Source organism: Cupressus sempervirens, chromosome 6 (assembly GCF_028749045.1).
Source record: "Cupressus sempervirens isolate cs-2001-9-10 chromosome 6, ASM2874904v1, whole genome shotgun sequence".
In the NCBI taxonomy this organism is placed as follows: domain Eukaryota; kingdom Viridiplantae; phylum Streptophyta; class Pinopsida; order Cupressales; family Cupressaceae; genus Cupressus; species Cupressus sempervirens.
This window is the reverse complement of record NC_143123.1, coordinates 249334555-249351966: the sequence shown is the minus strand read 5'-3', so window position 1 is coordinate 249351966 and position 17412 is coordinate 249334555. Positions and strand designations below refer to the sequence as shown.

The following is a 17412-nucleotide window of genomic DNA, read 5'->3' as shown; positions in this document are numbered from 1 at the left end:
AACATAGTAGATGAAAAATCCTTATATATATTTACAAAGACAATTTTTCAATAAACAATCGATAGTAGAAACTACCTAATAAACTAACGACTAAAATGATCATTAAAGAAACATTATAATATTCTAAAAGACATCACATCACATCTTACTATAAATCAAGCTAGGGACTTGGTCACATTCCATTAAAGTGTGGACAATATCATAAAATAAAAGTAAAATTTCTATGCTTGTTAAGTAAGAAACTATAATAAACAATAATCAAATAGGATAACAGCCAGCCATAATTTCTGACTCAATAATAATCATGAAGAGAGAAGAAGCAAAATTGCCAAATAAAAAGTATTCAAAACAAATATAAATAGAAAAAGAAAAATTATTATTTTTTGTTTACTTCTAAAGCAAAAGAGAGATTTCAATATCAAAGAATTATAGCATAACAGCATCATGCCATGTATTAAGCTTTCACAGGACAGACCTATACCATTGCCCATGACAAAATAAGGGATCCTGCTAGGAAACTTACATGCCAAACAAATTCCAAGCCAGAATTAGAATGCAACTGCATTATGACTGCATGGAGAACAGCACACTTATACAAAGGTCTATATATGAGATGATATGGCCCTTCTTCCAGCTGTAATAAACCAAGGGATTTTGATCCCTCTTGCTATCAAGAATACCACAACTGCTATGGCAACATAGCACCAAGGTAGAAGGTGCAGAGACAAATAAAACAAAATATCACAATTTTCTTTCTCTGACCTTAAAAATTGATGAACGAATTACATCATCATCTCTTTGAATTGTTATTTCAAGCTCTTCAACTTTGTCTGGCTTTCCAAAGTATGTGAACAAGAGGTAGACCCCATCCCAGAATGTGTCTAACTCACCAGTCAACGCTACTCTTTTCTTTATACTATATGCCAGCGGAATCAAGCCCCGATTGAATACTTCAACACCAATGCCACCACCAGCAACAATCATCTGAGCATATTAGTAAGAATTATCAGGTGGTGCACTGCAGGACTTTAGCTTAACACTTGAGAAGTAAGATTACCTGAATATACTTAAAAATGAATATAATTCGACATCAGAAAACAAAACTTTTGCATTAAATACTGAAAAATAAAATTTCAGATATCATCATCACTAGACACATGCTTTTTCCACTATATGGGAAACTTCTACCCTGGAAGGCACTTTTATAGACAACACCTATAATCTTAAAGGGGAGAGATACTCCCAGAAATGAGAAGTTGTATGTACCCTCAATCTATTGAGTATATTGCATCTTTCATCGTGCTGATTTAAGATGCAAGAGCTTTTCACCAAACAGAATAGAGGTGAAATTTTTTGGAACACTATCTTGACTCGAGTCAAAACCTATTCAAATGCTTCCCAAAAATTGAAAATGTAATGTGCACACTGGATGTCAAACTGATAACTGTGGATAAGGAAAACAAGCTAGAGAAACATACAAAGGTAACCAAAAGGCACCAGAAATATACTATGAGGTTTATAATCCTTAGTTGACAAGATCAAGCTAACACCCATTACCATCTTCTTTATATGGGAAATAATTCTCATGTAATCTCAATATATTGACTCGTCATACACAGTTGCAATAAATTAAGGCTGTATGATCAACCTCCAAATTCCTTGAGCACTCTTGTACAGTTTTCATCTTAAGAACTGTAGTTGCAAATCATAATATGTTCATCTTCCTGCTGGTGTCTTCTCTATCCTCAAAAAAATTTTATCATATTTGAGGACTGCAACCTTCCTAGTATTTGTAAAGACCTTAAGTGTTAGCTGCTCAACCTTTTGAATCAGTGGAAGTGCTTAAACAGAGACAGTCAGGTATCTTCCACATTAGCAACATAAAGATTACGCAACTGATAAAAGTACATCCACCTTGTGGTCTAAAGAGTAGCATAAGTCAATGAAGCAACCAGCAAGCAAATGGGCATGTTTACAGTTTATAGTCCTATTCTTATATATTGTTAAAAATACCAGTTGGAAAATGTTCAGGTCATGATAATTCTAAAGAAAAGTTCTTTGTCAAAAATTTAAACTACTAATTATTTAGTCCAAAAATTTAATAAAACAGCAATCAAAAACCACAATTGTGTGGTTCAAAAAATTATTGATAAATCACATGGCAAACTATGAATTCACTATTAAACTTCATGAATACAAAGTTTGCTATCATCAAGGTCAAGTTTTATTCATGCCAAATGAAGATTGAGCCTATTGAAATAGTTAGATTGATGGGACAGATTAGCTGACATGAAAAATGTATAATTCCCATGGAATAGAAGATGATCACAAAGGAAAGAGACTAAGATGATCGGATTGTGCAAATTCTTTGTAATAATAGTTCATACAACCAGAAGATTTCTATAAAAGTATCCTTTGTTATTCCTTGGCAGCACTGTTCATCGAACATGCGTGTTTTTTCTGAAAGCCAATGGGCATACAACCAGAAGATTTCTATAAAAGGATCCCTTGTTATTTTGATGAAGACTTTTGATTCATGCATCTGAAAACTTTTGATATCAGATTTTTGATGCATTTCTCCTTTGTATTAACTTCTCCACCAAATGGCCTGCACATTGGGTGCATATTGCAAAATCATATTTGGGATGTAAGACTGGCAGCCACCATGTAGTGCCCCCATTTTAACCAATCCCACTAGCACATCAAGATACCTTGTGGACAAGGAGTGGAAGTCCTTGAACACTCATAGTAGAGAGAAGTTAGTAGATTTAGGTAGGAGTACGCTCAATAGATAATGGTAGGAGAATAAGGAGGAAAGTGTCAAGTATAAATAAGATGGTTTCCTAGCCAAAAAAGACTAAGTTGGTGATCAACTTCAAAAAGATAATGAGATTATGACAGTTGCATAGCTTTGGCATCATACAGAGATCAAAAGAGAGATGAAGAAAGTTGATGCAGGATATCCTTGTGGGCAGGAAAAAGTAAATTTAAAAATTAAACTTCCCCTTCTTGGTGCGTTCAAATTGAATGACCGTGTCGTGAGATGCCTCTTAAATTAGTAAGCACTGAAGAAGTGGTATTGTTGTCTAGTCACATATGGCAGTGGAGAGAGGAGCTTCAATGATTTTGTTCCAGGTGTCATAGAAGGTAGCATTGGCATAAGTATGAGACTACAAGCACTGGCTCTTAATGATATCAGTCATTTTATTTATCATTGGAAAGTATGATTGATATTACCAGGTATCCATACTATACTGTTTGCTATCAAGTAACATCATCTAATAGTCAGTGATCTCCCAAAGTTGGCAAACAGTCAATGATGTTATTGAATAGATAATTGAATGAGACATGTGGCAAAAAAGTCTATAACTGGATGGGATAATGGAAGAAGGATATTGACTGAGGACAAAAGATCAATCAAGGGGAAACGTAAAGGAGCAGATTGTCATGTGCCCATTTTTACCCCTTATTGTCGGTGTTTGCAGGGATTGGCCTATCTCTTGGATCTCTCTATGCTAATATCATGATTTGCAGACCATTTTATATAGTAAATCAATGTTGTATTAAATGGAGGATATGAAAGCTCTTTATATATATTTACGAAACAATAATTCTAAAAGAAACAATTGTGATAAGATAAGATAATAATATTAATGTCTAACAAAAGACCACCAAAAGCTCTATGGGACTGAAAGGTTACAACCAGAAAGCTGAAAACAGCAGGGGCACCAAACGGTGTCCGAGAAAAACATACAACAAAAGCAAAGAAGAAGAGAGACAGAACAAGACGCAGAGAGAGAGACCAAGACAAAGACTAGGAGTCCTTTCTTGGCGAAAAGAAATCAGTCACAGAAGGATGTGACTGCATTTGGATAGGACCTCTGATATGTCTCTGCAAGCTCGTAGATGAATGTCACTGATGTAAGAACCCGGTACAGGGTTTGACAAACCTGAAATGACCAAAAGAACTGGAAGAACTAGATGGCCTTTTCACACCATGCAAAGGAGATAAGGGTGTGAAAAAAGCAGTAATGACTTGAGTCGAAGTATGTCGGTGAAAGAAGAAGTGATTGTAAAGTGCTATCACAGAGCAAAGTGCCCTCCTGAAGATAGAGTGCGAGACACCACTGGTTACAATAATTGAAGAAGTCAGAAAGAGAAAAACAATCTCAGAACAGACAATAAAATCTCCCTTTGATCTCACAATAGATAGGGCAACAGAAGATAGAGTGAGTCTCTATCTCGACCTCAGCTAAAGTACATAGCTTACAAATCTGCTCTCCACTATCAATCTGATGGTCTGTCTGAGCCCGAAGACGGTGAGAACCAACTCTGAAGGACCCCAGGGAGATACGCAAGGCATGAGACCACTGTCGAGATAGGTAACTAGGGCAAATAATAATCCCATCACAGATCTCCAATAAATGCTCCGCATAGGTCATCCTCAGACGCAACCCACTCGGCGGGTTAGTCCAAGTAGTGATAATGTATTGTCTGTAAATATCAAGTTTGACATGCTCATTTAACTCCTGTCATGAGGGGAGAAGATGAGCAGAAGCATTCAATGAGAACTGATAAGGAGGAAGACAGTCAATATCTATCCCAATCGATCTCAACAGAGAAAATGCCTATGCATACCAGCAACGAGAAAGAGAACAAGTATCAGAACTCGCAGTAGCAACACAAGAGCAATATGCCAAGTAGGAGTATCTATCACGTTCACTAGCTGAATCCACAAAGCAACACAGACGATGAAGGAACCAAATCAGATCAAATATGGCAACAAGACTGAAAGGATGAGCACTGAACTCGGCAAGAATGATACTATGAGGAGTGAACATGTGGCATCTAATGATGCGCCATAAGAGCAAAGTCTGAACCCGCTCAATCGAAGCCCAGTCAAAACTAAGGAGAGATGGACCCCAAACCAAAGAGCAATAAGAACTATTGGCCAAACAAGGGAGTCCAAGAGGGATAAATTGGACGACGTATCTTGAAAGTGGTGTTTGAAACATTGTTTCTCAAGCATAGCAAGAGAATCCATACCCTTACTAACTTTGGACTAAATCGTCGGTCTCATACTGAAGTGAGGTCCTGAAAACCTCACCCCTAGATACACACATAAGGAAATGATCTCAATCTCTTGTCCCTGAAAAAAGAAGTGAAGATGAGAAGTCTTCAAGCAATTAAAGATCATAACTCGAGTCTTACCCAGGTTAACCACAAATTGTCGCCGATCACAAAAGAAAGTTAAACCATCAAGAAGCCTTTGTAAACTCTCTGGAGAAGAAGCAAGAAGAACCACATCATTTGCGAAAAGAAGAATGGAGTTCAAAACCTGGTGTAAATAACAACCGTCACTTGGAAGCGAAGACTTCAAAAGGAAATCCTCAAGTTCATCAATATATAAACCTAACAAAGTAGGGAAGAGAGTACAGCCCTGTTTGACCCCAACGGTACTATGGATCGGAACAGAGAATCCCTTTGGGGTCTTGAACCTACCAACCACAGTCTCATATAATCTCATAATAGTAGTAACATCTCAAAAATCCCAATCACCCGAAGCCTCTCAAAAAGAGCCACCCGAGGAACAGAATCAAAAGCCTTGCGAAAATCAATAAAGGAGCAGTAAACTTCCGCCGATCTATGTCTAGCCTCCTCAATAATAGCCCGTAAAGTGAAAATGTGATCCATGGTCTGATAGTCTGCACGAAAACCAACGTAACCTCTAGCTCTACATCCTTTCCTGTCAAGCTCACTAGATAACATAGCATTGAGAGTTGTGGCATAAAGTTTGGCAAACGTGTGCCCAATCATAATGGTTTTGTAATTCTTAGGATCCGAGACAAGACCAAACTTGTGAATAGGGTTAAATCAGATGCCTAGACCAAGAAGTCGGAAATCCAGTGCAAACCACTCTATTGAAAAGAGTAGAAATATAAGGGCCCAAAACCAAGGCACCAAACTAAAGACAAAAATAGAAGCTACTTGATAAACTAAAGACTAAGATGACCATTAAAAAGAAACGTTATAATATTATAATATCCTCCCTTAATGATCATCGTCTAACTACCATGCAAAACACTATACATGATTTGTGGTCATAAATTCTTCAAAAAAATTTGCTGCTGAGAGTTGGATCTATAGAATGCCAATGACCAAGAGTATTACATCCCAAATTTTGACCTAATTTAAAATATAATCGTTGAGGTTCACATGAAGTCAGTTGACAGTTAAATTTGTTGTAATCTTGTGAAATGGTAAGATGGTTAGTTGTTATAATTTCATGTGAAGATAACATGTTAGTTGATTATTTATCACGAATTCATGGAACTGAAAAGGCAGCTAGCCATTATGATTATTTATAACTTGTTATGATAATATGATTTAATTGTGGAGAATTTTCTTGCAGGAAACACGTCGAAGGGGTGGAAGCATTGTCAGAAAAGAATTAGGCACAAGAGCATCACCATCACTGAGCAAATGGGTTGAGGACCTAGCGACTTGAACATCATGATACAATCAATGAAACTGCATGAGCTATTTATATAAGAAATTTGAGAAACATAAAATAATTGAGTTAAAACATAAAAACATACCTCAAGGGATTTTAATTGATCTTTCATCATATTATTATAATAAATATTTATATACGTGCATATAAATATAAAAATGAAATGGCACCATTATATTATAATAATTCAATAAAGTGATGGCACCTCATTAATATATTTACATGTACATATATATAAATATAAAATAATAATAATATTCAAACTATAATCTTCCAACTTTATTTTTCCATTTTAATATTATTTGCTTTTAACCGATTAACAATTGGCATGATAAATTGGCAATAATCAAATTATAATCTTTCCAACTCTTTCTTCCAACCTTTTATTTTCCCTCTCTTTTACAATTGATTTAAAACACTTGGCTATATGAATTTGCATTTAATCTTTTAACCTGTTGAAGCCAAGAAGTCACGGCTTGTACCTTTATATGGAAGCAGTGAGGAGCGGACATCATTACTATTTTCCATATGTTTTTTTTTCCACAGTCCCAAAATCTTTTTGCTGTTTATTTCCAACTTTCTAAATAGCCGATTCATCTCAAGTATTCAGTAATTTTATCCCTGTCGTTCCCTGCCATTAATGATTTATAACTTAGAGAAAATAGAACTATATTTGCCTTTGTCGTGCAAGTAATCCAGCTAAGAATTGGAGGTGGTACACATTGAAAGTGACATCTCTAAGCAGCTGGAGAGAGTCGAGCAGATTTCAAGATCATCAAAGCATTCTAAATCCTTGTCAGGTCATGAGTTACCATTCTATTATGTTTGATTTCAATAGCAGCCAGCTAGGCAAGGAAATCTCTTATCTTTTGCTTGTGATCATGATATTTCCTTTACTAGCTGAGTAATCCCTGTAAATTATGATGAACTTTCTTCTTAACTCTCATGGTTTCTAGAATCATAATAAATAGTGTTGAATAGTATCTTTTAAAGAAGGGTTTCCTAAGTGTAATAAAACCTGAATGAAATATTCTGTTTGGAAATCAAAATTTAATAAGATTTTCAATTGGTTTCAAGAACATATTCTTCTAAGTCACAGTTTGTGATAAAATTTACTAATAAATGAATCCTTCTAGAATTTATGCACAAAGCATATTGCTCAGAAGCTCCAAACACCCGAAAACAATATTTTCCAATTTGATTTCCTTGTATAAAAGGTACAATAACATCGAATTTCACAGCAGTAAACTATAGTATTTATCATGATGATAACTTGTTGATATCTTGTTTGATATTACAGAATTGATTCTCTTTTAAGTAGATTTATTCATAGCAAATGAAAGCCAAGTAATCGTAAAATGAATCCATAAATCATTATGTCAATGGAGATTAGAATTAAACAATAAATTATGCAATCTTTAAGAATATCTTTTTCAAATCATAGATTGTGATAAGTTGGAAAAATATATATTTTAGTTGAGAATCAACAGACAAAGCCGATTGCTCTAAGATCCGAGCACCTAGGATTCACCAGCTGTATAGCCATGGAAAAAGGTGAAGAGGTGAGATGCAGTCTGCAATGACTTAGAAAACAAAAGTCAGATATGATACAATAAATCTAAAATAATATCATTTAATAGCTCATGCTCAATCATGTTATTGTAATCTCCTGCTATCAAGTCGAGTGGTGTAGTTAGATACCAGGATGCTTAGCGGATGACAAGATGGTCCCTGTCCATTCCAGGTAGGGAGGGCCTTTCTCGTTAGAGATTGTGTGGAGATACGTTTTGGTCTGAGGTTGGGTGTTAAGCCCCTGACAATGTTTCACCTGTCCCCAAGTTGTCAGACGTACAACAAACAAAGATAAGCTATGAAATCAATTGTTTATCGAAAACAGGTTGTTACTTTTATGAAGTATATGCAAGAAGAAGGTAAGATTAATTGAGTTATATCATCATTGCAGTTATTTACAATTAGTTGGGAGAGATAGATTATCTAATGGGCTATTATTTTAGTCTTTCATTTATAAGAGTAATGATTATGAGCATATCATCTAATCTTATGTTATTGCCACAGTTAAGCAATCGGAAGGAAAGGAATGATATAGTGGTATCTGATGCCCTAAATGATACAGTAGTATCTAAAGCCCTAAATGATACAGTGGTATTGACGCCCCAAATGATACAGTAGTATCTGATGCCCTAAACGATCCAATGGTAATTGATGCTCTAATTAATACAGCGGTACGTGATGCCCTAACTAATGTAGTGGTATTTAACGGTAATCGTCATTTGATTTTGATATAGTGGTATTTGTGGACTAACCTGGGTGTTTGCAGATGCAACCCTAGATTGATTTCGGTTTCGAATTCCATGGTATGTAGATCTTAATTTCCATAGTAAATTTATTGATGGTGTTTTCTGAAGTTAGTTATGAGTTTTCCGTTTAAGTAATTGTAAGTGTTAAATCCCATTCATATGAACGTAACTGAATTAACTGTCTTCCTATGAAAATGAAGTAATAACTCTATTTTTTTGAATATGTTAGTTGTTAAATTAAGACACAGAAAAAGTGGTTGTTACAAAGAGTAGCCGCAATTCATTTAGAAAAAATAGAGAAGGTCGCCCCCTTATTAAGAAAGCTCTACAACAATAGACAAGAGACTGCCTCTAAGATGAGTCTGTTGCTAACCCTCCCAAAATCTACAAAAAGCTCTACACAAATCATCACAAAATGTCCAATCTTATGTTAGGTTACAAAGTTGTTCCTCCCTATAGCCAGAGACAAACAACAACTGCCACAATTTTGAGAAAAATTGGCAACCCCTCCAAATTTTTGTTGAAGAGCATGATGCCCCAAAACAGACTACAAAAGGTCACCATTTTTTAGGGGAAAACAAACCTGTGATTACAAATCATTTTTTCAGGAAAAAAAAGTAAAAAACCATAAAGGAATCCCACACAACTTTGTGAATTAGAAAATTTAGAAACAATTTTGGTGGATAGAATTGGAAAACCAAATAGAAATCTGGCACAAAATCCAAGAAATAGATCAGCATACAAAACATTGTTTTTAAGGAAAACCCGTAAAATCTTTTTAGAAACCAAAGAGCCCTCCTTGATAGGAGCAAACAATTAATTTTTGAGAAAAATTTATAAACCCAAAATAAATAAAAATCAAAGGATAAAATAATTAAAACCTGCCAAAATAATTTGAAGGGAAATTTTTTAAAGAAAACCCATCAAAAAATTACAAAAACCCATCAAAGAAATATTCATGCGGCAAAACACGAGATTTTGTGTGGTACACAACATATGCAAGCAACATGCAACTCACAAAAGGTACATGCAAGTACATGCAACCCTTGAAAATCAGACTTCTAATCAAACCAAGCAATCACACGATCAAAACCCTAGACTAGGCTCACCATTTTAACCAAAAATCTCTGAAGATGAACCAAAAAAAATCATAAAATACCTCCCATGATTTATTTTTGAAATATCAAAATATAAATTTCTTGAACAGAGCTCCAAATCAAAAGACACTTGAATTTTTCTTAAAAATGTCAAATTTTATGAAATCCCATCGACCCATTGAGACCGTGTTATGGTAAATCGATGTTGTATTAAATAGAGGAGATGAAAGCTCCATATATAGATTTATAAAGACTATGTTTCTTTACAATCATGAAATAAAGACGAAAATAAAAACTACCTAATAAATTTTAAGATGACCATTAAAGAAACATTAAAAATATTCTAATTCATTTTGGCTTCATCAGCAGGCCACATTGGGTGTCATTCTCTTAAGGCTTCCTTCTCGGCGTGTCATCGGCTTTGAAATTTGCTTTCTAAAAATGCTTCAGGTTCTATTTGGGCACAGTCACTATTTATAGTATGTCACTTGTATGTTAGGGACCAACCTTTACTATTTATAGCAAGGCACTAGTTCAACAAATCTTGGTGAGCTTCTAGAAATCAACAAAAAGTTCAAATGTTAAGCTATGGTGTTTCAAGGGCTCAAAACTAACCTCCTATTTTCAAGGAGGTACTGCTATGTTTAGTCATCGCCAATGAGGCACAAGTTCAACATTCGTTGTTAATGTTCAATGTATAGGAGTTGACAATGAATAAATATTTACATATTAAAGTTAATATACATTAACTTTATGCTTTATTAAGTAAATTAAAGTTACTTTATTATAGAGTGAGTATTTATATAAATTATAAAGTTACTTTATCAAATATTAATAAAGTGACTTTATAAAGCCACCGCGAACTTATTGATAAAGTGGGTGCCAATGTGATAATAATTTCATGAAATAATAAAAGGGTAATTGAAATAAAGTTCTAAAAAATACAGATCCCAAATTTGTAGATGAGTTTTTGGAGGTGAAATAAAAGATTATTGAAACTTCATGGGAAGGTCGTTCTTGAATGCACAGATTTGGAACTTGAGGAGAAAGAAGGCTTTTGAGAATTTTTCCATCTTTGACAACGAAATCTCTCAGACTTGTGCATTTGCAGATGTGAAAGATCATCCAAGGATATTGCTACAAGTAGCTTCAATCAGAAACTGCATTTGGGCTTTCAATTACAGATTTTGGTGGAGGATCCAAAGAATCATTTAGAAGTATTATCAGCATATTGATTAACTGTGAAAAGGGCACATTTATATTGATTTTGCTTCCATATTTTAGCTATAGCCATTATCGGTTGGGCTGTAACCATTTAGAGAAGGTTGTACTTTTGCCAAGTGTTAATAAGTAAAGTACATGCCTAACAATGCACAATACCAAGAAACCAAATACCATAACACAATGATTTTTTTTTCTCAAGGAAAAGCCTTGGTCAAAGGGGAAAACCCTAGTGGGGATGGTACCCACTAGATATTGTACTAATATATATATATATATATATATATATATATATATATATATATTCCCGCCAAAGGATGCCAACCTTTTAGGAGTCAAATACAATGCATTTAGTACAATTGTAAATGTTAAAAGACCTTGAACCATTGTTAGAAGGTTCCAACATTGTTAGGATCTAATGAGAACAAAAGGCACACTGCTCAAAGGATGAAAGGTTTAACCACCTTTACTTTTGGAAAACAAATCCAATGAACATGAACTGACTGATCTACAACTCACTTGCCAAAACAGTTCCTTTGAAGTCCACTAGGAACGATAGATTCCACTCATACCTCTTGTCAAAGCATCCAACAATCTTTTAGCTATGCTCTGATACCAGCATCAAGGCTTGCATCAAAAAGCTCATTCCCAGACATTACAAATGAGGAAATAAATTCCATTTACACCCATTACAAGAAAGCAATTAGGTCGACATGTTAGGACTTCTCCAATGCACAATTAAATACATAGGTCCATATTAAGGCATACACAACTCCTTAAGCAATAATTATACAATCACTACATAAAGCATTCCACAGGCTACAATACATAATTAACTCTTCCCAATAATAATACACTGTCCAGTCAGTTGCTAGTAAAACATATTGCACGTTATATGTCAATGACAATTCCAACATGAACCAAATGATCCACAACTCTGAACATACATGCAACAATGAGTCTTCTATCATCTTTAGTGCTCACCAACATTAATTCCAGCCTGCCATCAAGTTATAGCCAAAATACTGCAACTAACTCTAGCATAATTCTCTGTTCACTGATCTTCTACCAGTCCTCACTAAATCTTCTTTAACTCATCCAACTATCACATAAGATACTACAACTATAGATATAATTTCTATATTCATCCTATAACACAAAATCATGCTCCTATATTCAGAATTCTCAATCAATGTCCGTACTATACTGATCAATCACCTATAACACACAAAATCTGAGTTTGATTGCAGCCTCAGAACATATGTTGATATCAATGACAAAACTTGTCATCAATACAACATGTTTGCTACCTTAACAACCACAACAATCTCCCCAAGTGCCAACAATCTCCCCTTTGGAATTGATGGCAACATACAGTGACAATCCAAAAGTATTATCTCTCCCCCTTTCTAAACATCCTCAACATATACAACATTTCAACTTCCCATACACAAACCTTCCCTTATGAGAATTTTTTCACATGAATCTCTCCCCCTTCGACATCAATAGCAAAGGGTACCATATTAATGTCAAGTAACTGAAACAATTAGCTCTCCCCCTGTGATGATAATCCCTCCCTTAAAGAAAGATATGCAATACCTCTGATACTAATCGGTTGCTTGCGAACAAGCCAATCTGCATCAAAAGAGAAATCAAGTGCCAACAAATACTGTTATCAAAAAATGATCAAAAGAGCTCTCAAATTTAGCTCTGCTCAAAGTGACCACTCCCCCTTAGGAGCAGTACCAAACATCACGTCCAAGTGTATGAATGTGCTTTGATTTATACTGAACTGATCCAATCCTACATCAATTAATCTTTACTAGACGGCACCATTACCGCAAGCATATCCCTGAGATACTCAAAGGTGTCTTTAGGAAAAGGTTTAGTAAAGATGTCTACAACTTGTTCTTTTGTGCTCAAATATTTCAGTCTTACTTCCTTCTCTGCAACTTTTTCTCTTAAAAAATGATATTTAATTAGATATGTTTTTGGTCTTTGAATGTCAAAATGGATTCTTTGACATGTTGAGAACTTGTATTATCACAATGCATAATAATAGGTTCAATAAAGGATATACCAATGCCCTTCAACATCTATTTCATCCAGAACAACTATGTGCAATTATCTGTTGTGGCCACATACTCTGCTTCTACAATAGACTGAGATATACAATCTCGCTTCTTACTTAGCCATGAAACCAATCTCCCACCTAGGAAGAATGCTCCTCCACTTGTGCTTTTCTTGTCATCAATGTTTTTTTCCCAATTTGCATCAATATAAGCATATAACATAGAATCATTAAATCTATCATACTATAGATCATATTCCAATTTTCGTTTCAAGTTAAAAATCCTCTTTATAGCTGCTATATGTGATTTTTTAGGTTTTGCTTGATATCTTGCCACAATACTAGCTGCATTTGCTAGTGGTCTCATGTGAGTTAGATATTGTAATCCTCCAATCATAGATTTATACCTTGTCTGAAATGTATTAGGTGGATTATCAATAGAAGTCAACTTACATCCAGTTACAATAGAAGCCAACTAGTTTACAATTTTTCATACCAAACTTTACTAACAAATCCTTAAGATATTTAGTTTGAGATATAAAAATACCATCTTAAGTGAGTTATTTGTAAGCCAAGAAAATATCCCATCCCCTATCCTAGACATCTCAAATTCTCCTTCCATTTCCTCAAAAAATTTATTGCTTATTTCATCATTTCCACCAAAAATAATGTCATCAACAAATACCTCAATAATTAGAAGACCTTCAAGATTTATTCTCAAGTATAAGTTATTGTGTGCACTACCTTTCTTGAAACCCAACTACCTATCTAACCTCGCATACCTAGCTCTTAGAGCTTGCTTCAATCCATACAATGCTTTCTTCAGTTTACATACCATGTCTTCCTAGTCTGTTAAAAGAAATCCACCAAGTTGCTCAATGTATACTTCCTCTTCCAATTCTCCATTCAAGAAAGCAGATTTGTCACCCATCTAATACACTTTGAAGTTCTTGCTAATGGCATATGCCAAAAACAAAACTAACTGCTTCTATCCTACCCACAGGAGCAAAAATTTCTTCAAAATCAATACCTTCCTATTCAGAATAACCTTTACATACCAAACTTGCTTTGTTCCAAACTACTCCTTGATCATTCATTTTGCTTCTAAATACCTATTTAGTTCCTATTACATTTTTATCTTTAGGCTTCGAAACCAATTCCCATCAATTGTTCTTGTTAATCTATTCTAACTCTTCTTCCATTGCATTAACCCATGATTCATCTTGCATGTTCTATACTCAGGTTCAACTAGTGAAATCAAGCATAATTCATTTCTCATTCTTGCTCTAGTCATTACACCACTACTAGCATTTCCATTAATCTGATCACCTAAATGATTTAAAGCTACTTTGGTGTTCTCTGCTCTTCAATCTGAACATGTATCCCATTGTCTATGTGGGTATCATCCCCACCACCAAGGTTTTTCCCTTTGATCAAGGGTTTTCCACAAGAACAAAGATCATTGTGTTATGGTATTTGGTTTCTTGTTGTTGTGCATTGCTATTTTGGTAGTTGGTGATCAGTTTTATAAATTTGTAATTAATTGCATTTATCCACAACTGATTCACCCACCTCACCCCACCCCATCCCACCCCACCCCCCCAATTGTGAAGTGTGGACTTTACTTCTCTTCTACTTTCAACACCAAGGGTTTGCTAGGGTCATGTTTTGGGCCATTGAGTACTGCAACAAGCCGAATTGATTTGCATAAACCAACCACTCCATTCATAGTGTTGGGACATTGTAATTGTTGAAGTTTGTAGCTGTGATAGAGATCTTCATCTCTAACTATTGAACATAGAATTATGTTTGTTATGACCGTTATGATCATCTTCAGCTGAAAAAGATATTTGTAATCATATTTAAGTTAATATTATGTAAAAAGACATGTCATACATCATGTGAAGAGGCATGCATGTGGAAATGTGAAGTGTAGTATTTGTTGAAATGTGAAGGGACTCAAAGAGACCTTTTGTTGTAATATGAAGAGTCTCCCTACTTATTATATATTTCACATCAAGCAAAAGGCATTGTACACTTGAAGTTTATTATCAATAAAAGAGATATTTTGTTGGTGTGGTTGGGTTTTTCCCTTCATTCTAGAAGGATTTTCCTAGGATAAATGTTTTGTGTCATTTGTATATTGTTTATGTTCTTTTATTGTTGTTTATCTATATTTCTAGGTCAAAACTTCAGCAGTCATCACAAGGACATTGGGAATTATTATGTGCATCCTGCCAATCTAGGCATGAATCCCAAGGTTGATCAGCAATTTTGAGCATTATAAATTCTTGTTTGTAGTTGTTATTAATTGTCATTGGCAATTGTATAAATTCAATTGGCAGGCAACCTGGTATGCTTAATGATTTAAATTTTGGTTTGAAAATTGTTAAAAGGGTGTTTAGTCGTAGTTTGCATTTTCCTCTCATTATTTATTTCCAAACATTTGTATTTTCATTTCAAAACTCTAAAACACAAAAAAGAAAGAAGCCAAAACAAACAGGTCAAAAATATCTCATATTCAGGAAATCAAAATTATAGGTCAGGGGTCAAGGGGATATTAAACAGATATAATCGACTGGGATTACTCATTGACAAGTCAGCACAATAGTATCCATTATATAATGGCATAGACTACAAGACTAATCAATAATCATGCTAATCAATATAATAATTATATATCAGATATCAATTTGAAGAAGATATCACTTAAGCAATATCGACTTAAAACACAGAAGGTGGCAGTCAACACAAATATATTGATATAAAGAAGTCCAGAGTCAGACAGCTATTGGAATAGGGGAAACGCCACCAATTATACAAGGAGACCAGACTGTCGATGCCACAAACTATAATGGTCACAATCATAGGCAATTAATACATTGGCACAAATACATCTATGGAGATCCATCAAGAACAAGGCATTGAGATACAAATCAGATAGTTTACTCAGTACAGTGATAATACATAATTATCAGATGAAGAATGACTTGGTCTCCATACAATAAATACCGATTTAATAGAGGGATTGATCATGATTGGGGAGTAAGCATTATGATCAATCATTAACCGATTAATGTGTTCCATTGACAAACAATAATAAAGAACTGATAATGAGTTAATCTGTTATTATATTGAAAAGGTGTGATCTATTGAAAAAGAGAGGCTGTGTCATGTGGTCTAAAATACACAACCATTTGATAGTGAAGATATATAGATTGAATGCAGACAATCACTTCAAACATCATTCAGATTATTTCTTTTTTTTTATTTCATCCTCTATGGATCTGCTCAGATTGTGTGCTTGCCTTATTGGCAAATCCAGCTGCAGGCATCTAATTTCTTATCAGAGACGACACCATTAATGTTGCAAGAATACATACTCAGATCAGAAACAGCAACCTTGTCGCTTTAAACAATATCACCATCTTGCCTTTTTAATTGTCATTACATTTTAGAAATAGCCTTGATCTCATAAGAGGTATCATTCACAGTATTGATTAAGAACATAAGAAAACTAATCTCTTGCAATTGAGTTTGCAATGTAATTGTGCTTATTTCCTGAATTGGCCAAAAAGGAGACATTACATGCCAGCAACTTATGTAATATTATAGATCAGACTCAAAATTTGCATCAATGGCATTATATTTGGCAGATTCAATATATCTCATCGAAAAAGCATAATCTTCTTGATTGCTGATGGTTTATCTGGGAGAGACGAGAAAAACATTTGAAGCCTCATAAAAGTTTTCTTTATTTAGATGCTTTTTTAATGATTGAAGACATTATGAAATTGACAAGATGATTTTGAAATATAAGCAAAAGCTTGCCCAAATAGATCTGCATAGCCATGTTATTTTTATCATTTTTATCATTTTTGAAGGAAAAAAATTTAACTAATTTAGGTTTTTTCATTAAAAACTTATAATCATGTGCTTTCACTCTGAATGTGTAGATTAATTTAAAATGATAAAGCAAGAGCTTCTACATCTGGTTTAGTGTGAAGACCCACCCGATCAGTGCTGCCACTACCATTTGTAGGCACTTATCTATAGCAACTAGAGATAGAGACACTGCTTAGAAATATGGCTATCAAGGACCAAAACCAGGTGACTTCATTGAGTTAAACATGATAAAATATATCATGGAGGAGAAACTGCCTCAAATACCATATTGCAGGCATTACTCAT

At 34.5% G+C, this 17412-nt stretch overlaps 1 protein-coding gene and 1 long non-coding RNA gene across 2 annotated transcripts in view; both read right to left on the bottom strand.

Moving 5' to 3' along the window:
• Nucleotides 1-355: 355 nt before the first annotated feature.
• Nucleotides 356-17412, bottom strand: part of LOC149552177 (Translation elongation factor EF1B/ribosomal protein S6 family protein) — a 34191-nt gene continuing 17134 nt past the window's right edge. The window contains exon 2 of the mRNA XM_089787682.1: nucleotides 356-984. Within this exon, the coding sequence (XP_089643808.1) occupies nucleotides 742-984 (243 nt within the window). The 3' untranslated portion in view covers nucleotides 356-741. The remainder of the gene's footprint in view (nucleotides 985-17412) is intronic.
• LOC149552178 (uncharacterized) lies at nucleotides 7865-9362 on the bottom strand. The gene is made up of 2 exons (XR_016352872.1): nucleotides 8216-9362; nucleotides 7865-8088 (listed from the first exon to the last, which is right to left on the bottom strand). It is a non-coding gene; the product is annotated as an uncharacterized LOC149552178 (long non-coding RNA).